This window comes from Manis pentadactyla, chromosome X, assembly GCF_030020395.1.
Source record: "Manis pentadactyla isolate mManPen7 chromosome X, mManPen7.hap1, whole genome shotgun sequence".
Lineage (NCBI taxonomy): Eukaryota > Metazoa > Chordata > Mammalia > Pholidota > Manidae > Manis > Manis pentadactyla.
In genome coordinates, this window is record NC_080038.1 from 32,939,689 (window position 1) to 32,965,253 (window position 25,565).

The window sequence follows — 25,565 nt, forward strand, 5'->3', positions numbered from 1 at the left end:
TATTCTTTTATTTACACTGATAAAGTCTATGTATCCTCCAGGTCCTTGGCCTACTTCCACAAAAAAAAAAAAATAGGGAACACCCTTTTTGTAATGATTATGAGCCTCGGTAATATCATTATGCACAACCAAAAATTCCTCCCACTGTTTGCCAGTGAGCTGTTCACTGACTGGAGATGTCATTGATAATAAACTGGAATTTAAGGGGACACTGTCTGATTCAAGGCAGGATGGGGACAAAAAGAAGAATGCATAGCAGGACCCTACGAGAATACAACTTCTGTTTGCCTTTGGCTTTTCCAACAATTCACTGTGTTCCAGTAGTTTAGAAACAACTCAGTAACTTCTAAGCGCCTCAGGATTGTTGTGTGATTGCCCATCTCCTCAATATCCACATTTGCTCTTAAGATTTGGCCAAGCACACAATTGTTTTTGTTTTCAATTTAGGACCTGTTTTCCGAATATACAGACTCCGCGTCAGGCCTTCCTGGGGCCATGGGGAACTTCACTTATAGTATATTTTGTTTTGTTTTGACGTTCTGAGTATTTTAGTTAATTCCTAAACAGGTTTTGATCTTATACCAATGGAAAAGATATCAAAAAATAATAGAAACTTGAGGTTGGCAAGATCTTTATGGGTTATTTAGATCAACCATCCTTTTCATGCCTTCTTCCCACCATTCCTTCAAAATTGTCCTTGAGCCTATGTGTACTCTTTACCCAGGGCACTCTTTACATACTGTGCACTATCTTGTTCCACTTTTATACAGTCTGACTGTTCTGATGAGAGTTTATGCAAACTGAGAGTTCTCTTTTAAAATGAGTCAAAATTGGTCTTGTTATGACTCTTCTCAATGTTTTTGTTTTTTAGGATCTTTATAGACTCAGGCATTTTAATATATTTGAAGGTTTCAATTCATTGTAGTTACATTTCTTATTGATGCCCAAATTGTTCCTCATTTGGCCAGTGTGATCTGTTTTTAAGTTGGCTACAGGTCATTTTGATATAACTCTGTTGATCTTTAACTCCCTTGCTTTTTGATATGGTAAGATGTTGCATGCTCATCTTGCACAGTTCTTTGCCACAGCCAAAATTAGCCATTGCTCTAAGAAGCCTTAGTTCATTTTCAATTACTTTCAAAATCATGTTTGGGAGAAACTTCCTTTGATGTGTTTTTTTCTAGTTATTACAGTAATACTCCTTCTGGTAGGAAATACTAGAAAGTGATTTAAAAGTATAGATAGAACCACCAATACTGCATCATCCAGAAATAATGACTGTTCACATTTTCTCTCCTGTACGTTCTTTCTATTTAAAGCTCTATGTCATGCTTCTCCTTTTTCTAAATAGTAGGAAAAGAGATTATGGTATGTGTGTGGGGTTGGGGGATAGACCACATTTTAAACATTCAAGCAAAATCAAGCTGAATAAATATTTTAATCTGTTAATAATTTTTTAAATCCTAATGTTGGCTATTAAATGTCCAGAGGAAACTATTATGAGTGAGAAACTTTAAATTGGGGTAATTTGGATTTTGCAAAAATTGTTTTACTACCGTTTTTGACAGATGCCTAAGATTGTCTGCAAAGCTGTAGGCATCCTCCAGAAAGCAAACAGAGCTCTCTATATTCAATGAAAATGAAAAAAGACCAAAATGAAAAGTCATTACAGAGGTAGAGAGTGTTTTTAACTTGTCAACCTTTCATTTGTAGCACATATAACACAGCTCTTACAATGTTTAAAGCTGGGGTTTTAAATTGATGGAGAGATATAGAAAGCCCAGATTATTGTTCATGGGCCTGTAAGTCCAGCTCTACTTACAGGTTTGCATTGTTCCAGTGAAAATATTTTGTTTCTTTTTTAAAGGTCTTTGGTAACCTGGAAGAAGAAAAATAGGAGTGGTGATTTCTCTATGATTTATAGCGATTTTAAACATAAAGTAGAAAGCAACGTCACTGACAAAATAATATGAACTAATTGTCTATTTAAAGGTCTTTAACATCTTTATTTCCCCCACTGATTCCAGGGTGGAAACAGCCTGGGAGCTGCTCCTCTTCCCCATATCAATGATTTCACTTCACCTTCAGCTTTGGTGGCTGAGGGATTGAAGTAGCATTTTCTAGAAAGCTTTGTCAGATTTCCTTCTTCCCATGGATACTTCAATGCTCAAGGGCTTTTTTGTTTCTATAGGAATATTCCCTACTCTTTCTACTTTGTTTATAGTCCAATATATTAATCTTACAAATTATCAAACATGTAGCATTCCTTCAAACATCAAATAGCAAACATTCCTCAGTGGTTAAGGTGTGGTTCCCAAACCAGCAGCATAGCAGTATCTGGGAGTTTGTTAGAAATGCGTTCTTTTGGGCCCCAACCCAGACCTACTGATCAGAAACACAACCAGCTGTGTTCAAAAAAGCCCTCCTGGTGATTCTGAAGCATGTTCAAGTTTCAGAATGACTGCTTGAAACATTCACATACTACTTATACAACCAATACATCAAATACATATCAAATAAACAAAACAAGTCTCCTCCCCCATTCAAACCCTGATTGCAAACTTAACCAAATGCTTTTAAACATTTAACTTAATCACAAGCCTAGCATTTCATATTTCCTTGAATGCTCTAAACGTTTTGAAAAAAGGAAACAATGCACATAAAATGCCCCATTGATTACAGAGCGGATTAATATTTTAACAACAAAACTGGGCACAATACTATTAATATAAGAGATTAATTTGTTTTACAGTCTTATCCCTACTTTTATTCTTGTCATTACATGGTCCTGGAATTTAGACTTCTATACACTGCTGGGTTGTGAGGATTTCTCCAAAGGACTATACCTTTTCAGGGTTTATGTATGTCATTTTAGCAGACTGGAAAGGAAAAAATATGTCATCTCAGGAGGCTAGGGATGAAGGTTAAGTGGATTGCTGACCACTTATTTTGGTTGGGTTGTGGGAACTGGTTGCTAAGTTAAAGGTGAATTAAAGTCAAGCTGCTGCCCACTGCATTGAATATATTTTTGTCACACAGTTTTCATTTTTTATCATGGGATCTCTATTGGTTTCCTTCTACTTTAACAAGTTACCACAAATTTAGTGACTTAAAACAAAACAAATTAATTTTCTTACACTTCTGGAGGTCAGAGGTCTAAGATGAGTCCTCAGCACTGTGTTCCTTTTGGAAGAATCAAATTTCTTGCCCTTTCTCGTCTCCAGAGGCTGCCTAGACCCTTTGGCTCATGTCTCCCTTCCTCCCTCTTCAAAGCCTGCAGCACGGCTACTGTCTTCTCTGGCTTCTGACCTCCTGCCTTTCTCTTATAAGAACCCTTGTCATTGTATCAGGCCCGGCCCAGGAGTGTTTCCTGATCTCAAGATCCTTAATTTCATCCCATCTGCAAAATTCCATTTGCCACGTAAGGTAACATAGTCACAGGTTCTGGGTATTAGGACATGAACATCTTTGGGAAGCCATTATTCTGTCTACCAGAGGATCCATATTTCTTTTTTTCGTACAAATTCTGATTTTTTAAAACATTGATAGATGAGGTATTCTGTAAGTTTTATTTATTTCTAATCTCTGGTAGCTCATTACCCATTGTAATAGTTTCATGATATATTTTTAACCTGGCCAGGTTTCAAAATTTTAAAACATGTGTTTTTTTATTGGCATTTTTTAAAAATAATTAGTTCGGTCATCAACAGGTTTCATTCCCAGAGACAGGAAAGTGAGTCTGAAAATTTAGATTTCTTCTTCAGGACAGCTAAGTTATTATTTCAGAATACATGGTTATATTGTCCTCCTAATTGGAAATTATATATTGCTAACTAGTACTAATTAACTGCTGGACTCCTACTTCACTTTATATAAGACTGCACATGCTAATGAGAACTGTATGTATTACAGATTTTACTATTTCTAGTATGATTATGAAAAGTTTTGTTAATTCTTTGTGGTTTACACACATTAAAAGTACATATCTATACTTTACGAGCAGAAATATACTTAAAACCCCACAAAGTTTCTATCTGTATCAATAGCTATATGTAGTACTTTATTATTTAAGTAAATAAATTTAAATGTACATGGTAATAGTCATCCTTTGGTATTACAATTATATTTTTGTACATTTTCTTTATATAACTCTTTTCTTATGAGCAGCATGGCCCTTTACAAGCACAACTTGTTTTATTTAGAGACTTTTATTACCATAAATGATCAAATGACACGTGGGAGCTCTAAGTTGGCTCTTTTTCTTTTCAGCACTGTCCCTGCCATTTTTAAAGTCACTTTTGCTCTCAGGCAATACCAGTGTATTACAGATCTATAGTGATTTTGTCCTGCCCAACAACATGGAATTGCCTATCTGCTAATGATTTCTGGTTCCTTTTTCTTTAGTATAGAACAATATTAAGACCAAAATCTGGGCACTAGGGATGTTTAACAAAAGTAACAAGGGGGGAAAACATTGTTGCTCCACTAACACCATGGGACTGTTCTGGGTAGTGACTGAGTGTACAAGACAATACTTCTTTTATAAGTGTATGAGATCTCGTTCTTTCCAGTATAGCATAGAATGTTGCTATCCCTTACTTTTTTTATAATATGGGATTTCAGCAACTAAGACTTCCTCCACATCAATACATTGCTCTATCCAGCCCCAGAGTATCCCACTCTCTTCCCTTCTCCTCTCTCTCTATTTTCCAGGATGATGGTTCTCAGCCTTGTCTTCACATTGGAATAGCTTTGGATGCTTTAAAAATATTGATGTGAACCCCCCACCATAGCTTCTGATTTAACCTTCCAAAGGGCAGAATATGGCCTCAGGATATTTTTTAACTCCATAGGTGATACTCCATAGGTGATGTGCAGCCAAGGTTGAGAACCTCTGTTCTAGGAGGTGTTGGGCAACCTCAGTAAAGCAGACTGGGCACTCTTCCATCAGAGTATATCATAGAGGATCCAGGGATACCAGGTCCACATTACAGACAGGGAAAGCCAATGCATACTTGCCTTTTGGCTGCTTTGCTCCAAGAGTTCTTAGGATTGCTCGAGGGAGGGAACCACAACTGTCCTTTTTCAATCTTCTTGAAAGGCTCGCATGCATAGGGCATTGACTTCTCTAATTGCTCTTCTAGCATCTCCCTTTTTCAGCCTCATCTTTCTTCATTCTTTCCTAACCGTGCTCTAATTACTTCAAGGTTTTCAAAAGCCTTGGTTTTCTCACCCATGAGGTTAAGATAACATTTACATGTGATACACATGAAATCTAACAAAACTCAAAAACACATAAAGTTCATGAAAACCAAGTTGGCAGCCCACTGTAGATAAAGTGAAGGCTCCTCTGGCCAGGATCCTCACCTGAACCTAAACTACTTGATGATGTAACTGGCCTGCTGCTAGGCTACTGCATCCATACCCATGGGCAATAAGCTATTATTGACTAAGTCACTATATTAAGAGCTCTGCCCAGTGCTCTGGGAGGAGGCAGAGACTGAGGAGGATTACAGACCTGCAGACTGCTGGATGCAGATGTAATTCTAGTGCTTGACCTATTGCAGGGGAGAACAAGCCCGGTAATAAGCCCTTTCACCCCAAGAATGTTCCATTGTCACTCCTTGGTCTCACTGAAACCATAGTGAACTTGCCTGGGGTTGGAACCCATTGGCAAGACAGTCATTCACTCCTTTTTTGGTTTTAAGATGTTCTTTCTTTTATTAAATGAAGATATTTACATATTATATGAGTTTGCTTGTTTCTCATGCCCTTAATTTGCTAAACAAAAAGTTGGGAATCTATGTTGAACTCATGGCCATGAGTTGATTTGTCTTGCTTTCCTGGTGGATTTTTTGTGTTGTACGATGTTGAGCACTTTCTGTCTTTCAGAGAGGCTGATAGCTATGTGGAGAGCAGGGGCAAGGGTTGAATGCCTTCTCAGGTTAACCCCTTCAGGAGTCATTGCTCTCTGTGGCAGTTCAAATTCACTGAGAAACAGACTCCAAGATGGAATTTGACATGCAAGAAATTAATTGGGAGGTTAAACAACTGTGAAGGACTAAGGCAAGAGGAAGCAGGAAGAGGAGGGAAGAACCTTAAGACCACAATGCAGGTCTAACTCTAGTAAAAGGAGAGGAGGAAGAAAAGAGAAGGGATGGAAAAGCCTCAGACCGTAGCAGAGCTCTGAGAAAGTCTCATCTGGCTAGGCCAGTGAGAATTCCCAAAGACTGCCCATCAGAGAATCAGAGTGGCCTGGCTATGATGCCCTCACTGATCTCAGTCATTGGTGGGAAGAGCCTTGGGAGAGTGTGGCCTTGGTAGGAATTCTGCAGTGGATCCTCAAGGGCAGGTGCATCAGGTGGGGGCTGTCAGCTAATAGCACTCCACCCAGAAAAGTCTCTCTTACAAGGCAATCTTTGTGTGTGCCTACATGGCTGCCACACTGATAATTCCAATGTTATAGTGAAAATGGTTATTTGTCTATGGGATGATGCAAAAGAAAATTAGCCATATGCCAGGTCATTAATGTTTCTCTGTTTATCTTGTTTTTGGTCTTGTCCCTTTTAACTTTACTGACTGCTGCTTATCAATTATATTTCATCTTCATGACTCTAGGCCTACAGCTGTTTTCTTAACTCTTTAAAAAAGAGTAAAATCAGTGGCCACTGGAAATAGCATCTGACTTCTGTAATGACTACATGTTTAGTGTTAGTTTTTAAATCTGTCATGTTTTAAGTTGTGACTTAAGAAATGCTAATGATTAGAATTTTCACTATTACTATTTAAGATGTACTAAAGAAGGAATTATTAAGCATAATTAACTTAGATTATCTTTTTTTTTGTTTGCTGCAGTGTGTTGTCTAGCATGACAGATGCAGTGTTGGCTCGAGTGTATAAACAATCAGATCTGGACATCCTGGCTAAAGAAGCAACCATCCCAGTCATCAATGGGCTGTCAGATTTGTACCATCCTATCCAGATCCTGGCTGATTATCTCACACTCCAGGTTGGCTTATTGCTTTGCCTTTCAGAAGAGCAATTCAATAAATAGTTCCTGACTAGCTCTAATTGGAACCATTTAAATGATGGTATTGGTGTTTTGTTTTCAAATATCATCTTGGCAAAGAATTACAGCATTTGCCTACATGTAATTAGCTCTCCAAGGGAGACGGGGCATTGTTAAAAACAAATTAAAAGATCTTTCTGTTCTCAGCCCTGTTCCCAACCTCTTTTTAGCCCCTCTCTCACCCCTGTTCTTTCAATCATTTCCTTTTTGGTGTCATATTTAACACAATGGATCAACAGGGAATGCTGGAGTATACAGAAGGGAAAAGCCTTGTTTAATCCTACATACATCAGGCTTTGGGGCTTGGGAGTGAGGACTGGTGGAATATTCAAAATAGTCCATTACTAAGTCACTTTCTGAGAAGAAGGCCGCTTTCTGTCATTTTTATAAACTAATTGTTTAAGACTGGAGTTAAGAACATGCAGAATGTATAGAATCAAGGCTCAAATGTAGCCATGTCCCCCCAAGTGAGTATCTTGAAGAACTTTGAAAGATTCATTTTGTTCGGCTTGCCACAGCCAGTCTACATGGTCTTGCTACTGGGAATGCTGACAACCATGGTTTCTGTGTTTATGGATTATTCTGGAGAGACAGGGCAACTGGATGGGTCCATATTCCTCCTCATTTGAATAAGCTACACAAATATGAATGTGAGGTTAAGTTCAAATGAAACTTTGGTGATGAGGATAACATTCATACAGAGAGGATGACACCATGATGTTAGATACTGAGTAGCTGTTCGCAGGTGTGCCTTTACATATATGCCAGATAATTTAATGCTTCCCTCTGGGGTTTCACCATTACTACATTACAAATTCATGGAGTAACAGTGAAATTCATCATATTGTCCCCTGCAGGACCTGGTGCAATGCCTTCACATAGGAGATACATAGGAGTTGAATGAATAAATAGCTTATTAAGAGCGTGGACTCTAAATCAGATGGACTTGGTTTGAATCCTAGTTTGACCACCCAGTTCTATGATCTCCAAATTGCTTCACTTTTCTCTTTTTTTATCTTATCTTTATAATATATAAATATACAAAATATATGAAACCTACAGACACTTGAAGGAAAATAAAACACCCATATGCTCAATACACAGTTTTGTCAAATCTTATTTTAGAATTTTTTTGTTTTCAAATAAAATATTACAGATGGGGTTGAAGCCCTTTATGTAACTTAACCTGATCCCATTTTCTCCCACCCCACAAAGAAATTATTATCCTGATGTTTGTATTTATAATTCCCAGGCACATGTTTACAGTTTAACTACATTACATTTATATCCATGAACAACCAAGAATATTAATTGGAATGTTTTTCAGCTTTATGTAAATGGGAACATACTCAGCCAGCATGCTACACTGATTCAGGTGCACTGTATTCCCCTTTCTCATGCTAACGAATGTATGCTCCATAAAGGCCATGCCTTTTTGTCTCCATTATGCATTGTTGTATCTCCAGGGCCAAGGAAAGTGGACATTGATGGTGCTCAGTTTGTTGAATGAATGAATGAATTCAACAAAGATTCATAATTGAAATGTATGAAAATAAGAAGCTCCCTATGAGTTCATATGGTGTCTTGATTTAAGATAGTAGTGTATTTTGCTGTTTTTTGTGATTGTACACTCACGTTATCAAATCACTGTCTAATGAAAAACAAACCAGTAGTTTATCCATTCCAACAAAGCGTTAAAATTCAGGTGAAGACTGTTTCCTTTCTTTAAACCCTAATTATTGTCTCACACAAGTTGATTTCCTCCTGCATCTCCTCTCCCCTATCCCTTGCCCTTTAGGAACACTATGGCTCTTTGAAGGGCCTTACTCTTAGCTGGATTGGGGATGGGAACAACATCCTTCACTCCATTATGATGAGTGCGGCAAAATTCGGGATGCACCTCCAGGCGGCTACTCCAAAGGTAGGGAAACTTTCTGCCTTGAAACTAACCCCCTCTCAAATCATCCCTAGATGCAATTACCCAGTGAAAGCAAACCTGTTTTCCATTCAAGGACAGCACAGGTGAGGTCTCAAACTTTAGGTTTGTTACCAGCCTTACAGTTAAAGCTATCTAGCCTCTTGAGTGCCCAATTTCCCATCTCTATAACAGGAGATAGTCTTGGCTGATGGCTTTCATCTTGTGAGTCTGTGTTAAAAGCGTGTCTAAATTATCCCTTTGAATGTCCTGAAACCCACCATTATAATGACTGGCATTCTTGTGCATTATTACCACAAAGTCTGAAGCAAGCAATGAAATCCAGGCCCCACAGAATTTCCAAGGCATAGGGAGGATGCTTTGATTTTTGGAATACTCCAGTTTAGTAGAAAAAATGTCAATCTAATGTGAAGGTCACAGTAATGGCATCTACACCACGTTAGGGTTTCAAAACCCAATTGCAGGGGCCTCTCAGCTTTTTAAATCTGAGTCCTACATGGCTGTGAAGATGTCCACCACATACTTTCTACCCTACTGCTAATTTCTCACAGAATGAAGAAACATGACTTCTTTCATAGGTCCAAAATAACCCTTTTGATAAACAAGAAACTAGTAAATGTTGCTGCCTCTGAGAAGTTCAAGGATAGAGGTAGGAGGGAGGCTTAATTTTCACAGTGTATCCTTTTATATGGTCTCAATTTCTTAGCATGTCAATGTTTCACCTACATAATAACATTAACCCATAAGTAAATACACCAAAATCAAAAAGTACAGATCACCCTTGTCCTATGTTAAGATACTACCAGTTTCACACAAAACAAAGAGGCCTTTTAAAGGATAAAAATTAACCTTATTAGAGACTCATATGCAAACCATTCCTGAAGGATCTCCACAGAATCTTTTAAATATTCCATCTCTACTGAATTGTTTTGATTTCCTTTCTCATTGGCTACTAATATCCTATCAGGAGTCTTTGAAGGGAAAACTCCCTTAAAAAGAAACTGTTTAGAACAAAGTAAAAGAGAGAATTGACCTTCTCAGACAGACCATTCACAATTACTGTGCACCAGTGTTTTTCTGACCAACCACCCATTTGCTGTTACGTCGATAGTCATGCTGTGGTTCATTCTGATAAGCTAAGACAACCAGAGGTGAATACGTGAGGGCTAAAAATTCCTCCTTGCTTCTGCTTCTTGAGTTGGAGATGTTTATTTGCCAATCACTGGGCACATGAATTATACAAGGTGCATTAAAAGATGAATTTCTCCCATAGGAAATATCCAACTCCTTAAGGTTTTCATTCACTCTTCCCCACCCACCCCACCAGTGTCTTGGGCCAGGTACCCCACAAGGAGAGCCCCAGATGAGGATTTGTGTACAGATAACTTTCTAGGGAAGTACTCCTAAGGGAGATCTGTAGGACTATAGGGGAACAGGCCAGAGAAAGGGAAAAATCTAAGCAAGTGCCATTTACAGTGATTGACCATCCCAGTTTGCCTCAGACTGAAGGACTTCCAGGGAAATGGGACTATAGGCAGGCACACAAGGATGATTTGGTCATCCTAGTGCTGTGTCAGGCACAGTCCCACAGAAGGGAGCTTCAGCCTGATGCCCCAGGTGAGCTCTGGAGTGTACGTTATGCCCCGGAGTTGTCCCAAGCTGAGGCAAGCAAGGTGGGCTTTCCTTTGAAGCAGGCATTGGTCAAGGGCAACGAGGAGAGGTGTGATGGTAAATCCCCTGGCACTTCCAGTAGGAAAAGCAGCCAGGCAGCCAGAGGGCCATCTTCAGAAGAAGAGCTGCAAGTGCTAGTTGTGAAAAGCACAATAAAATGCAGAGAGGGAGCAAGAGAACAAAAACTGTCCAAAGGGATCATTCTGACTGTACGCGACAGAGCACTGGCCTTGTCTGCTGCTTTTCCCTAGTGTTCTTGCTGAACCAGTTTGAGTCAATGCACCCTGCTGCCTTAGTTTGCAGGAGCTGCCATAACAAATTACCACAAACTGGTGGCTTAAAATAACAGAAAATTATTGTCTCACAGTACTGGAGATTAGAAGTCCAAGATCAAGGTGCTGGCAGGGCCATGCTCTCTCTGCAGCCTCTAGGAGAGGATCTTCCCCCTGCCCCATCCCAACTGCTTCTGGCTGCCCCAGGTGTTCCTTGGCTTGTGGCTAATATCACTCCAATCTGCCTTCATCTTCTTCCCATTTTATTTGTGTTTCTCTGTACAAATGTCCCTCCTCTTAGAGGACACTAGTCATACTAAATTTAGACCCATCCTAACTGACTATGACCTTATCTTAACTAAGTACATCTGCAAAGACCCTACTTCTGAATAAGGTCACATGCTGACCTTCTGGTTGGGAATGAATTTTTATAGGACACTATTCTACCTACACTTGTCATACAAGAAATGGCAGGCATAGGCAATAGCACATATTGGAAGCCACCCTATTGTAGTAAACTTTGGGGACTCAGAGAGATAACTCTGACGACAGATAATTCTTTCATTCAGCATGAACTGAAATAAAGGGTCAGATCGGACATTGGCTTAAGGATGTTCTTCTTCACTTTATGGGAAGAGTTCATACACTGTCATTACAAATCCATTTGGAGGAAAGGCTCTATATTAATGCAAACTGTTATTGCCTTTAGTTTTTACAGATAAAACATACATTTACAATCATTATTCCCTGCAATATGATGTTTTTGGAAAGGCTTTATTCTGTTGGAGAAATATATGACTTAAACATTTTGTTGCATGTCAGCGATGTTTTATTAGGATCAAAGGAAAAAATTCCAATATTACTGAGTAATTTCAGTATTGTTCTTATGCAGAAACTCATTTAAATGATAAAGAGCACTAAAACCTGGTTAAATGTTAGTGGGAGTAAGAGTTTTAAAAAGTCTTCAGGAAAGTCTGATAGTGCAGAAGTTGTTCCATCCAATTATAAGTAGACCTATTACCTTTAAAGATAAAGCTAGGGAATTTATTATAAATTTAAGAGGCCCTGAAAAGTTTCCAAGGTCATAATTAATCTATTTCCCCATTCTTCAACTGAGAAAAACTTCCATGTTCAAGAGAACATAATTTTGTCCTTGAGTGTAAAATAGCTCTATAAACTATTGATGGTAATGATTTTAACATTTTTCTAAGTGAATATTTAGACTGAACTGGGTTTGTTAATAACCTTCTTCGTCTGGTTTTAAGATTTATGTAAAAGCCAATAAGTCATTTAGTATTGGAAGCTGATCTGTGAGTAAAGAATTCCTCTTTGTATTCTCAGTCATGGCCCATTGCATGCAAGGTTGGGTGATTTTTCTAATTTCCAAACCTCTCTGTTGGTTCTCTAAGTATTTATTGATTCCTTCTCTAAGAATAATTATATTAGGGAGTATAAAACCTACTCCTTTACTAAAGGGAAGGCTAAATTTTTATGGCAGGAGGCACGTAGAGTTATAGCAAAGTCTCTTCATTTATGTTTACCAGTATGAATAGGCACAATATTAGTTACTAAATTAGCAAGGCTTTATTAAGTTTCCCAAATCCCAATAAACAAAGCTCCAGAACTGACGGCTCTTTGAGGGTGGTCAAGGCACTAAAATATCTGTGGCCATCATCATCACCATTTGAATGATTCCTTTCTTCAAAAATTTTGTAATGAGAGGAGGAACTACAGGAGATAATCATGTGCAAATAAACACAGTTTCAAATGAACAAACCTGAACATGGCTGTCATGGGCTGAGAATTCTCGAAAGCAGACTCCGAGACAGAGTTAAGCATGCAGCATGTGCAGGGTGTTTACAGGGCAGGTCCTTGAGATCCACACCTGCAGAAGGGGGGGAAGGAAGAACGACTGGGACAAGGGAGAAGCCAAGCTGCCATGCAGGCCCAACAACAGGCCCGGCTGACCATACAGAGAGTTCTAGATCTAAAATGGCCATTCAGAGCTGTCCAGAGCTGGGAGAAGGGAGTCAGGTTTTCATACCCTGCTGTCAGTTAGTCATTGAATATGGGTCACCCTGGAAGGGATGTCACCTTGGATGAGTCAGCTCTCTGCCACCGAGGCAGTGCCCAAAGAGGGCTGACAGCTGAAAGTGATCTCCTGGCAGCATGCCCAGCAGCTAGGGGAATAAGTCCTTTATTCATGAAGGGGGATTTGGGTGGCATATCACAGCGTCCACCACAATGCCCTACCAAGAATATATAAAAACCAACTCATCATAAATGCTAAGAATTCAGGAAAATGAGAAGGATGGACGAAGGTGAGAATAATCGTGGTGTTTGAACAGACAAGACATCCATATGGAGGGTCTAGAGGTGAGGCTGGGCTAGGGTTTTGACAAAGAAGGAGCTGACATGCTCTGATGAAGACACCCAGGAAGGGACAAGGGGGAGGCATTCAAGGGTGAAAGGCTGTGATGGCAGAAAAGGGCAAGATGTGCAGGGGATGACAATAAGATTGGCTTTCCTGCAGCAAGATGTTAAGAAGAATTAAAAGAGACAGAAGCAAGGGATGTTGGTGGGGAGTCTTGATACCTTAATCAGCTTTGACATAAGAAACAAGTAGTAAACTTTGAAGGCTTCAGAGAAAATAATTCTTGCTGCTGTGTACAGAACAGATTAGAGGGTGAGGATAGGGGCAGAGGGGCTCCCCACTGGGTCTGGGTTAGCCTGCGTGCTTTAGCTGCTCCCATAATGTCCTCTCACCTAGAGTTGAGACCAGAGTGAGCAAGTGAGGTGCTTATCATGCAAAATTTGGGCTGTCTGGACTCTGACAGTGAACCCTCCTTAGATTTTGTGCCCTAGGGCATCTCACTTGGGTCACTCAAGATCTGACTCTGCCCTCACCAAACCATCCCAAACAAACACATTTTAGCAAAAATGGTGCGCTTGCTGTGGAAATGCCATTTGAAAGCAAGCGCCCTGCACTCAGAACACTTACTGGTGAGTGCAAAAGAGTAAGATGTGTGCATGTGGGCTGTTAGTATTGATATTTAGCTCGGGTGGTTGAGGAAAGGTTTCTGAGGAAACACTTGAGCTGAGACCTGAAAGCATTATCCACATGGAGAGGGTGGAGAAAAGCATTTCAGACACATACACAAAAGCATTAAAAAAGAAAACATCTAGTGGAAAGAGACAAAATGCAGTAGGCTGTAGAATTATGTGTATAATCCTAAACTATTAAAGGAACAAGAAGAGGTGCTACCAAGATCTAGAAAGCACCACACCCTGTTTATCATTATGACTAAACAGATCAAAGGTAATAATGAAAAATGGGGCAATTGGTTACCTTTCTAAGTTCCAAAAAGGCACTATTAAGGTTTGAAATTTTAGATGTAAATATCATATTCTACTGAACATAGCTGGGCTACAACTCCAGACAAAAATGAGAAGGAGAGCAGGAATATTGTTGAAAGGAAAATAATGCATATATAAGAAAGCACATATAATCAAATTACCTAAATAACAGTTGGTTTCTTCCCCCTGCAGGGTTACGAGCCAGATCCCAGTATCACCAAGTTGGCAGAGCAGTATGCCAAGGAGGTATGCTGCTTATATGAGAAATTATAATTGCCTTTCTGTCCCATGAAGTTGTTTAACCAGCATGCTTGTGTATGCTAGGATGGTACCAGGCTGTTGCTGACGAATGATCCATTGGAAGCAGCTCGCGGAGGCAATGTATTAATTACAGACACTTGGATAAGTATGGGACAAGAAGAGGAGAAGAAAAAGCGGCTCCAGGATTTCCAAGGTTACCAGGTTACAATGAAGGTACAAATTGCTGCCTCTCCCTGTTCATAAAGCCCAGAACCATCTAATCACTCATTCACTTTGGGGAGAGAAGACTCTCCTTTCATTCCCTATAAAGGACTCACTGATTGCATCCCCCAAGAATTTCTCTCCTGAAGATTTGCTGTATCCTTTGGAAAGACACTTTTGTCCTAGATGAAGGAATGTGAAGCTGTTAAAAAAACCAAAATGCAACCAAGTAAATTTGAAGATCAAGTTGGCTTTAGTAAGTGATTCACAATTCAGGCTGCATCCCATCTAGCAAGCAGAGAGATGCTCCAAGGAGCTGTACAAAATGGAAGGTTGTTACAGGAAGGAGAGTGAGGCAAGAAGTTATTAGCAAAAGAAAAGAAAGGATTGTTTCAGGACAGGTCGTTTACCCTTAAGAGGGAGAGTAAGGGGTTTTATCATGCAGATTCTCTTATCACCTTTTATTTGGGGGTGAGGCTAATTGCAGCACTGAGGTATTAAGCCCTGGTTTGCTGACTCAGCCTAGCAGAAGTGACTCCATTTTGGAACTGTGGTTTTCTTTTTAATAAAACTCAAGCAGAAAAGAGAAGCAACCTTTTCCTTCTCCCAGCAATGGAGGCATCAGAGTGCTTTACTCTGAGGGTGTTTAGAGACATTAGGTTATTTCTTTTGCATGCAGTTTCTTCTGACTTCTCCTCTAAGAAGAGCCCCATAATTACATTCTTCAGTCCTTGCCTCTATTTTCTAAGGACTCTCAAGTCCACTTTAGTTTTGCTAATTGCCTCCAAGACAAACCCACGGGAATCCCATCTAATCTGATGCCTTCATCGAGATCTGAAGCAATGCTTCTCAATCTTGAACATGTTTAGAATTGCCTGGAGGAGTTAATACACAGCTGGCAGGACTCCACTCCCCCACGGATTCTGAATCAATAAGTCAGGGGTGGAACCCAAGAATCTGCATTTCTACCAAGTTGCCAGGAGATGTAAAGCTGCTGCTGCTCCAGGGTCACACTTTGAGAACCACTGCTCTGGAGGACTAGTCTAAAAGTTAGGTGTACATTGGGATTTTGTCAGCAGAGCAACTAATCTGTTTTGATGGAGAAAGGGATTAAGCAATTACAATATATATTTTATTGACAAAGTAATGTATAAATACAAGCTCCTTATTTACACATGCCAATAGAACGAAGTTGGGAAAGTAAAAAGTGAAAATGCCTTCCTTTCCTCCATCCCCTTAACAGTGACTATTCCCAGAGGTAGCCACTGTTTAACAGTTTGATGTGTCTCTTTGCAGACCCTTTCTGTGTAATTTACATATGCCTACACACACACACAAACACACACACACACACACACACACCTATCGATTTATCATAAATGGTATGTCAGAAATATTATCCTGACTTTCTTTTCCCATTTAACACATCTTAGATTTTCTTGTTCATTCATTTAGATATTTTTCATTATTTTTAATGGCTACACAGTATGAGTGGATCATGACTTACTTAAAATGTTTCCTGTTGATAAATTAAACTATCTCCAACTATTGCAATTGCAAACAATGCTGCAATGAACATCCTTATGCATATTTCTTTGTGCAAGAATTACTGGAGAATAGATCCCCAGAAGAAGAATTTCTGTGTGAAGTGGTATATACTTTTTAAAATATGGGAAATGCTGTTAAACTGCCCATCCAAAAAGGATTGACAATTTATATTACCCCCACATTCTCCATTCTAAAGTTATTCATATTTTTAATTTAAAAAACCTGTAGCTCCTGCTTTTTAAAATTTGCATTTCCCTGATTACTAATAAAGTTAAACATCTTTTCATGTTTATTGCCCATTTCCCTGTCTTTTTCTATAAACTTCTATTATATCCTTTGCCCATTTTCTATTGCTTTTTGCCTTTTTATTATTGGTTATAGGAGTTACTTAAGACCTATCCCTTGTCATATATATGGCAAATATTTTCATGGAGAAATTTTAAATTTCCTGTGGTTTACCTTACACTTATCTTGACCAACCTTAAATGTTTTTCTGGTGTTTGGACTACAGGCCTGAAGAACAGTCATCTCACTTACCTATGACAGGTTCAAATGTTATTCCTCATGTCACTTTGCCAATATTTTAGAAACTTGGAAAGTTCTGAACTTAGTAATAAGGTAGGAGGTAAAAGAACATTTTAGTACAAAGACAGTAATTTTGAAGTAAGAAATTATGAGGGAATGTAGTTATGAATCTGTAAGTGAACAATGGAAATGGGTGGGAAAATGTAACTTTCAGGATTTAACTGCTGGAGAAAACTAAGATTGTTAGGACATTTGCATTAAGAATGAAATGTCTAGTGCACAGTGCCCATAATCCTATTTAATGCACTCCTATGTCAGTACTCCTTTTCAAAATTGTTTTAACTAGTGCTGAAATATGCTTCAAGTGCTAAAAACCATAATTTAGAAACAAGCTCAAAATATAATACAATCACATCAAAGCAACTTTAAAAATGTACTGGGGCATAATTGGTGACTTTTGCCAATATTACATAGTAGAGTTCTTTACTGAAATGTCCACTAACCCATTAGACAGAGTTCCAGAAAACTGAGTCAGTGGTTTAATCTGGAGTGACGATTCCCCAAATAGCAAAAATGACTTAAAGTTCCAGAAGTTCAAAGGACCATATACATTTCCCTTGGGTGTCTTGAGCCTATACTCTCATTCTGCCCCTTTGTCCCTCCCTTTGCGTTGATCGCTGACTCTAGGTCATATGTATTCTTAAATATTGAAGAGCACAAATGTGATAGCCACATGTAATATTCAAAACACAGTCTTATCTCCATCTCTTCTTTAGACTGCCAAAGTAGCTGCCTCTGACTGGACATTTTTACACTGCTTGCCCAGAAAGCCAGAAGAAGTGGATGATGAAGTTTTTTATTCTCCACGTTCACTAGTATTCCCAGAGGCTGAAAACAGAAAGTGGACAATCATGGTAAGCAAGAAATGGGGAATGAAAGATAAGAAGGAGTTGTCTGTGTGGCCCCAACTTGGTCATTCATGCCCTTTGGTAAATAATGAGCAACCCAAATTATCCATGAACCTTACTTGTTTATATGGCACGTATTTTTTTCCAGAAAGTTCATAATAGATTGTTATTGCTTACTAGAATTTAAAGTGTATTTTTTTTTATTTTGGTATCATTAATCTACAATTACATGAAGAACATTATGTTTACTAGGCTCCTCCCTTCACCAAGTACCCCCCACATACCCCTTCACAGTCACTGTCCATCTGCTTAGTAAGATGCTGTAAAATCACTACTTGTCTTCTCTGTGTTGCACAGCCCTCCCCGTGCACCCTCCATGCTATACATGCTAATTGTAATGCCCTCTTTCTTTTTCCCCGCCCTTATCCCTCCCTTCCCTCCCATCCTCCCCAATCCCTTTCCCTTTGGTAACTATTAGTCCATTCTTGGGTTCTGTGATTCTGCTGCTGTTTTGTTCCTTCACTTTTCTTTTGTTCTTATACTTCACATATGAGTGAAATCATTTGGTACTTGTCTTTTTCTGCCTGGCTTATTTCACTGAGCATAATACCCTCTAGCTCCATCCATGTTGTTGCAAATGGTAGGATCTGTTTTTTTCTTATGGCTGAGTAATATTCCATTGTGTATATGTACCACCTCTTCTTTATCCATTTATCTACTGATGGACATTTAGGTTGCTTCCATATCTTGGCTATTGTAAATAGTGCTGCAATTAACATAGGGGTGCATCTGTCTTTTTCAAACTGGAGTGCTGCATTCTTAGGGTAAATTCCTAGAAATGGAATTCCTGGGTCAAATGGTATTTCTATTTTGAGCATTCTGAGGAACCTCCATACTGCTTTCCACAATGGTTGAACTAATTTACATTCCCATCAGCAGTGTAGGAGGGTTCTCCTTTCTCCACAACCTCACCAACATTTGTTGTTGTTTGTCTTTTGGATGGTGTTGATCCTTACTGGTGTGAGGTGATATCTCATTGTGGTTTTAATTTGCATTTCTCTGATGACAAGTGATGTGGAGCATCTTTTCATGTGTCTGTTGGCCATCTGGATTTCTTCTTTAGAGAACTGTCTATTTAGCTCCTCTGCCCATTTTTTAATTGCATTATTTGCTTTTTGTTTGTTGAGGCGTGTGAGCTCTTTACATATTTTGGATGTCAATCCTTTGTCGGATCTGTCATTTATGAATATGTTCTCCCACACTGTAGGATACCTTTTTGTTCTATTGATGGTGTCCTTTGCTGTACAGAAACTTTTTAGCTTGATATAGTCCCTTGTTCATTTTTGCCTTTGTTTCCCTTGCCCGGGGAGATACATTCATGAAGAAGTCACTCATGTTTATGTCCATGAGATTTTTGCCTATGTTTTTTTCTAAGAGTTTTATGGTTTCATGACTTACATTAAGGCCTTTGATCCATCTGGAGTTTACTTTTGTGTATGGGGTTAGACAGCGATCCACTTTCATTCTCTTACATGTAGCTGTCCAGTTTTGCCAGCACCATCTGTTGAAGAGACTGTCATTTCCCCATTGTATGTCCATGGCTCCTTTATCATATATTAATTTGCCATATATGTTTGGGTTAATGTCTGGAGTCTCTATACTGATCTACTGGTCTGTGGCTCTGTTTTGTGCCAGTACCAAATTGTCTTGATTACTGTGGCTTTGTAGTAGAGCTTGAAGTTGGGGAGCAAGAGCCCCCCCAACTTTATTCTTCCTTATCAGGATTGCTTTGGCTATTCGGGATCTTTAACAGTTCCATATGAATTTTTAAACTATTTGTTCCAGTTCATTGAAGAATGCTGTTGGTAATTTGATAGGGACTGCATCAAATCTGTATATTGCTTTGGGCAGGATGGCCATTTTGACGATATTAATTCTTCCTAGCCAGGAGCATGGGATGAGTTTCCATTTGTTAGTGACCTCTTTAATTTCTCTTAAGAGTGTCTTGCAGTTTTCAGGGTATAGGTCTTTCACTTCCTTGGTTAGGTTTATTCCTAGATATTTTATTCTTTTTGATGCTATTGTGAAAGGAATTGTTTTCCTGATTTCTCTTTCTGTTAGTTCATTGTTAGTGTATAGGAAAGCCACAGATTTCTGTGTGTTAGTTTTGTATCCTGCAACTTTGCTGTATTCCAATATCAGTTCTAGGAGTTTTGGAGTGGAGTCTTTAGGATTTTTTAAGTACAATATCATGTCATCTGCAAATAGTGAAAGTTTGACTTCTTTACCAATCTGGAATCCTTGTATTTCTTTGTTTTGTCTGATTGCCATAGCTAGGACCTCCAGTACTACGTTGAATAACAGTGGGGAGAGTGGGCATCCCTGTCTTGTTCCTGATCTCAGAGGAAAAGCTTTTAGCCTCTCGCTGTTCAGTATGATGTTAGCTGCGGGTTTATCATAGATGGCCTTTATTATGTTGAGGTACTTGCCCTCTATGCCCATTTTGTTGAGAGTTTTTATCATGAATGGATGTTGAATTTTGTTGAATGCTTCTTCAGCATCTATGGAGATGATCATGTGGTTTTTGTCCTTTTTGTTGATGTGGTGGATGATGTTGATGGACTTTCGAATGTTGTACCATCCTTGCAACCCTGGGATGAATCCCACTTGGTCATGGTGTATGATCCTTTTGATGTATTTTTGAATTCGGTTTGCTAATATTTTGTCGAGTATTTTTGCATCTACATTCATCAGGGATATTGGTCTGTAGTTTTCTTTTTTGGTGGGGTCTTTGCCTGGTTTTTGTATTAGGGTGATGTTGGCTTCATAGAATGAGTTTGGGAGTATTCCCTCCTCTTCTATTTTTTGGAAAACTTTAAGGAGAATAGGTGTTATGTCTTCTCTGTATGTCTGATAAAATTCCAAGGTAAATCCATCTGGCCCGGGGGTTTTGTTCTTGGGTAGTTTTTGATTACCAATTCAATTTCGTTGCTGGTAATTGGTCTGTTTAGATTTTTTGTTTCTTTCTGGGTCAGTCTTGGAAGGTTTTATTTTTCTAGGAAGTTGTCCATTTCTCCTAGGTTTTCCAGCTTGTTAGCATATAGGTTTTCATAGTATTCTCTAATAATTCTTTGTATTTCTGTGGGGTCCGTCGTGATTTTTCCTTTCTCGTTTCTAATTCTGTTGATGTGTGTTGACTCTCTTTTTCTCTTAATAAGTCTGGCTAGAGGCTTATCTACTTTGTTTATTTTCTCAAAGAACCAGCTCTTGGTTTCATTGATTTTTTTTTCTATTGTTTTATTCTTCTCGATTTTATTTCTTCTCTGATCTTTATTATGTCCCTCCTTCTGCTCACCTTAGGCCTCATTTGTTCATCTTTTTACAATTTCGATAATTGTGACATTAGACTATTCATTTGGGATTGTTCTTCCTTCTTTAAATATGCCTGGATTGCTATATACTTTCCTCTTAAGACTGCTTTTGCTGCGTCCCACAGAAGTTGGGGCTTTGTGTTGTTGCTGTTATTTGTTTCCATATATTGCTGGATCTCCATTTTAATTTGGTCATTGATCCATTGACTTTTTAGGAGCATGTTGTTAAGCCTCCATGTGTTTGTGAGCCTTTTTGCTTGCTTTGTTCAATTTATTTCTAGTTTTATACCTTTGTGGTCTGAAAATTTGGTTGATAGGATTTCAATCTTTTGGAATTTACTGAGGCTCTTTTTGTGGTCTAGTATGTGGTCTATTCTGGAGAATGTTCCATGTGCACTTGAGAAGAAAGTGTATCTTGTTGCTTTTTGATGTAGAGTTCTATAGATGTCTATTAGGTCCATCTGTTCTAGTGTGTTGTTCAGTGCCTCTGTGTCGTTACTTATTTTCTGTCTGGTGGATCTGTCCTTTGGAGTGAGTGGTATGTTTAATTCTCCCAAAATGAATGCATTGCATTCTATTTCCTCCTTTAATTCTTTTAGTATTTGTTTCACATATATTGGTGCTCCTGTATTGGGCGCATATATGTTTATAATGGTTATATCCTCTTGTTGGACTGAGCCCTTTATCATTATGTAATGTCCTTCTTTATCTCTTGTTACTTTCTTATTTTGAAGTCTATTTTGTCTGATATTAGTATTGCAACACCTGCTTTTTTCTCTCTGTTGTTTGCATGAAATATCTTTCTCCATCTCTTGACTTTTAATCTGTGCATGTCTTTGGGTTTGAGGTGAGTCTCTTGTAAGCAGCATATAGATGGGTCTTGCTTTGTTATCCATTCTATTACTCTGTGTCTTTTGATTGGTGCATTCAGTCCATTTACATTTAGGGTGATTATTGAAAGATATGTACTTATTGCCATTGCAGGCTTCAGATTCGTGGTTACCAAAGGTTCAAGGTTAGCTTGTTTACTACCTTACTGTCTGACTTAACTCACTTATTGAGCTGTTATAAACACAGTCTGATGATTATTTCTTTCCCTTCTTTTTCCTCCTCCTCCTTTCTTCATATGTTGGGTGTTTTGTTGTGTGCTCTTTTTAGGAGTGCTCCCATCTAGAGCAGTCCCTCTAAGATACCCTATAGACATGGTTTGTGGGAGGCAAATTCCCTCAACTTTTGCTTGTCTGGGAATTGTTTAATCCCTCCTTCATATTTAAATGATAATCGTGCTGGATACAGTATCCTTGGTTCAAGGCCCTTCTGTTTCATTGCATTAAATATATCATGCCATTCTCTTCTGGCCTGTAAGGTTTCTGTTGAGAAGTCTGATGATAGCCTGATGGGTTTTCCTTTGTACGTGATCTTTTTTCTCTCTCTGGTTGCCTTTATAATACTCTGTCCTTGTCCTTGATCTTTGCCATTTTAATTATTATGTGTCTTGGTGTTGTCCTCTTTGGGTCCCATCTCTCGGGAGTTCTGAGCCTCTGTAGTCTGAGCAACTATTTCCTCCCCCAGTTTGGGGAAGTTCTCAGCAATTATTTCTTCAAAGACACTTTCTATCCCTTTTTCTCTCTCTTCTTCTTCTGGTACCCCTATAATGCGGATATTGTTCCTTACGGATTGGTCACACAGTTCTCTTAATATTGTTTCATTCCTGTAGATCCTTTTATCTCTCTCTGCGTCAGCTTCTATGCGTTCCTGTTCTTTGGTTTCTATTCCATCAATGGCCTCTTGCATCTTATCCATTCTGCTTATAAATCCTTCCAGAGTTTGTTTCACTTCTGTAATCTCCCTCCGGACTTCCTCCCTTAGCTCTTGCATATTTCTCTGCAGCTCTGTCAGCATGTTTATGATTTTTATTTTGAATTATTTTTCAGGGAGACTGGTTAGGTCTGCTCCTGCAGATCCTTTCTCAGGCGTTGTTTGAAGTATCTTGGACTGGACTAAATTTTTTTGCCTTTTTATGGTGATAGCAGTGGCTGTAGGCAGGTTGTGGGTGTGTTAGCTGGGAGAAGAAAGTCCTTTCCTTCTTGCTGGATGCCTTGCCCTTCTCCGCTGCCTGTGTTGGTTTCGCGCACTCCTGGAGCAGCCACTGGGTTAGTCCCCTAAGCTGCTGTGGGCGGGGTCTCCGTCAGAGCAGTACGGAGCCCTGCGGGGAGTGGCAGGCACGCCAGGTGCGCTCCTCTGTGCTAGCGGCGCCCCTGCTGGGCAGCTGTGTGCCAGCAGCAGCCTTTGGGTCTGGTCCGGGCGACTGCCTTGGGCTGGGATTCTGGTTGGCTGCTGGGAGCGCGCCTGCTCCCTCTGCCTCCGGTGCAGGTGCGCGTGGGCCTCTACCGGGCTCCTCTGGCTCCACTGCCACCTGTGAGCGCTAGCCGCACCTGGGCCATTCAGTCGCACTGCTGCGGGCTGGCACAAGCCTCTCCTCATCCCCTCCTGTGCTGTTGGCACACGGATCTGCTCCCGGTCCCTTGTGGTGCAGCCATCCCCGGCATGCGCTGCCACTCTCCTGCTACTGGGCCGGTGTGTTGGGGTCCGCGCCAGTTGGAGGAATGACTGGCAGGCTGCTTAGTGCCATTAGGGGCTTCAGAGCTGCACTGCCTCCACAGGATTTAGGGTGCCTAAGTTTCCCCGGGATTCCCAGCTGCTGACTAAGTGTGCCGGGACAACTTCGTTCAGCTATGGGGTCCCTGTCTCTTTAAGACTTGCAGAAAGCACTCACTTTTCTTTTGTCTTGGGGGCGCTGGTTGCGGGGAACTTCCCACAGGTTTTGCTTTTCTGTTTCTCTAATATCCAGCACCCCGTGCACCTTGTGTCTGCATTCCGCGTGCGGATTTCTATAGCTGGTTGTTTAGCAGTCCTGGGCTTTCACTCCCTCCCTGTTCTGACTCCTTTCTTCCTGCTGGGTTTTGGGGTGGGGGGGGCGTTCGGGTCCCGCTTGGCCGCGGCTTGTATCTTACCCCCTTCGTGTGATGTTGAGTTCTCACAGATGTAGATGTATCCTGGCTATTGTACTGCATCCACTGGTGTCTCTTTTAGGAATAGTTGTATTTATTGTATTTTCATAAATATATATGTTTTGGGGAGGAGATGTCCTCTGAACTACTCACGCTGCCATCTTCCCATGATCCCCCTAGAGTGTATTTTTAATGGAGTAAAACTGATCCCTTTCCAAATATATCTATTTAATCAAAATTTGTAGTGCTTTTGATCAGCCTGAGCAGTGGCCACTATTGCCTGCTACCCACTGTAAATTGTATAATTCTTATTTTGCAATCCCCTTGTTAATGTGTATAGAAGCCCCTAACTCAGTGCCTGTCACAGAATGGGCATTCAAAGAAGTCTTATTTCCTTCCTCCTCTCTTTCTTCCTTTTGTGACTTGCCTGGATAATTGTTTTGGTTCTGTTCTTGACTTTGGCTATATAGGAACATTGGTGTTTAGGTACTGAATATTTCCAGAATTGCAGCAAAACTAATCTTAAAAATTATTGGTCCCTATAACATAATGCCACTAGTTATATCTTCATCACTGCTATTTTAGGAAATATCAACCTCATGTCTCTACTTTATAATATCCCAAATGGCACCCTGTGAATACAAGGGAAATGGAATACTCAAGGGCCTTAATTTAGTATCACCATTTTTTAGCTATTAGTGATTTAACTGATCTCAATTAAAACACTAGCCAGGAACTTAACTGGCAAATGATGGAGTCCATTCTAGATAGATAAATGGAAAGGAATTTATTAAAAGACATTAAACAGGTCTCAGAATCTCTAGGGAAAGAGGGTGCCGTGACTCATTCTTGGATACCACATACATGGAAACAAGACAGGCAGGAAAATTGCCCAACAACACTGTGGTTCTTTTGTAGCCAAAACACCACTGACACAGCCACCCATAGCCTGGATCCTAATAAGGTCCTTGAAACTAAATACCAAATACTCCATTATAGCTGCCCCAGCTGAACCATATACATCCACCTGCATATGGACAAGAATATCCAGTCTCTCAGAGGATGGCTTCCACTGCATGTTGTTCACTTATGGCTTCAAGTCCTGAGTAGATGAAGCTGAGTGGCATGCTGCCCTCTAGCTGCAAGGGAGTCTTGGAAAGGTGGTTTATAGGTTTCTACCTCTGGAGTAGAGAAAAACAAGGGGGAAAGGACTAACTGCTAATTATTTATCTAACCTATCAATAGGGACATATAGGGTTATTATGAGCATTAAAATAATACATGCAAAACATTTACTATGGTAGTAATACTCTGTAATTATTACTGTAATTATTATCACCATCATCATCTTTATTGTTGATCTAATACAGGGGCCAGCAGAGGTTTGAGTTCCACTATGGCTACTTGGAAGCCAATCATGACTCCTTTTGTAACG

At 39.7% G+C, this 25,565-nt stretch overlaps 1 protein-coding gene across 3 annotated transcripts in view; it reads left to right on the forward strand.

Annotated features, from left to right (window-relative positions):
- The window catches only part of OTC (ornithine transcarbamylase), a 78,324-nt gene that overhangs the window by 35,848 nt on the left and 16,911 nt on the right, over positions 1 to 25,565 (forward strand). For all 3 annotated transcript variants that reach the window (XR_008995115.1, XR_008995116.1, XM_036879496.2), the window contains exons 5-9: positions 6,856 to 7,009; positions 8,868 to 8,990; positions 14,498 to 14,551; positions 14,630 to 14,779; positions 17,617 to 17,754. Coding sequence is in view for 1 of the 3 variants with exons in the window: in XM_036879496.2 (XP_036735391.2) it covers positions 6,856 to 7,009; positions 8,868 to 8,990; positions 14,498 to 14,551; positions 14,630 to 14,779; positions 17,617 to 17,754 (619 nt within the window). In the remaining 2 variants the exon portion in view is untranslated. The remainder of the gene's footprint in view (positions 1 to 6,855; positions 7,010 to 8,867; positions 8,991 to 14,497; positions 14,552 to 14,629; positions 14,780 to 17,616; positions 17,755 to 25,565) is intronic.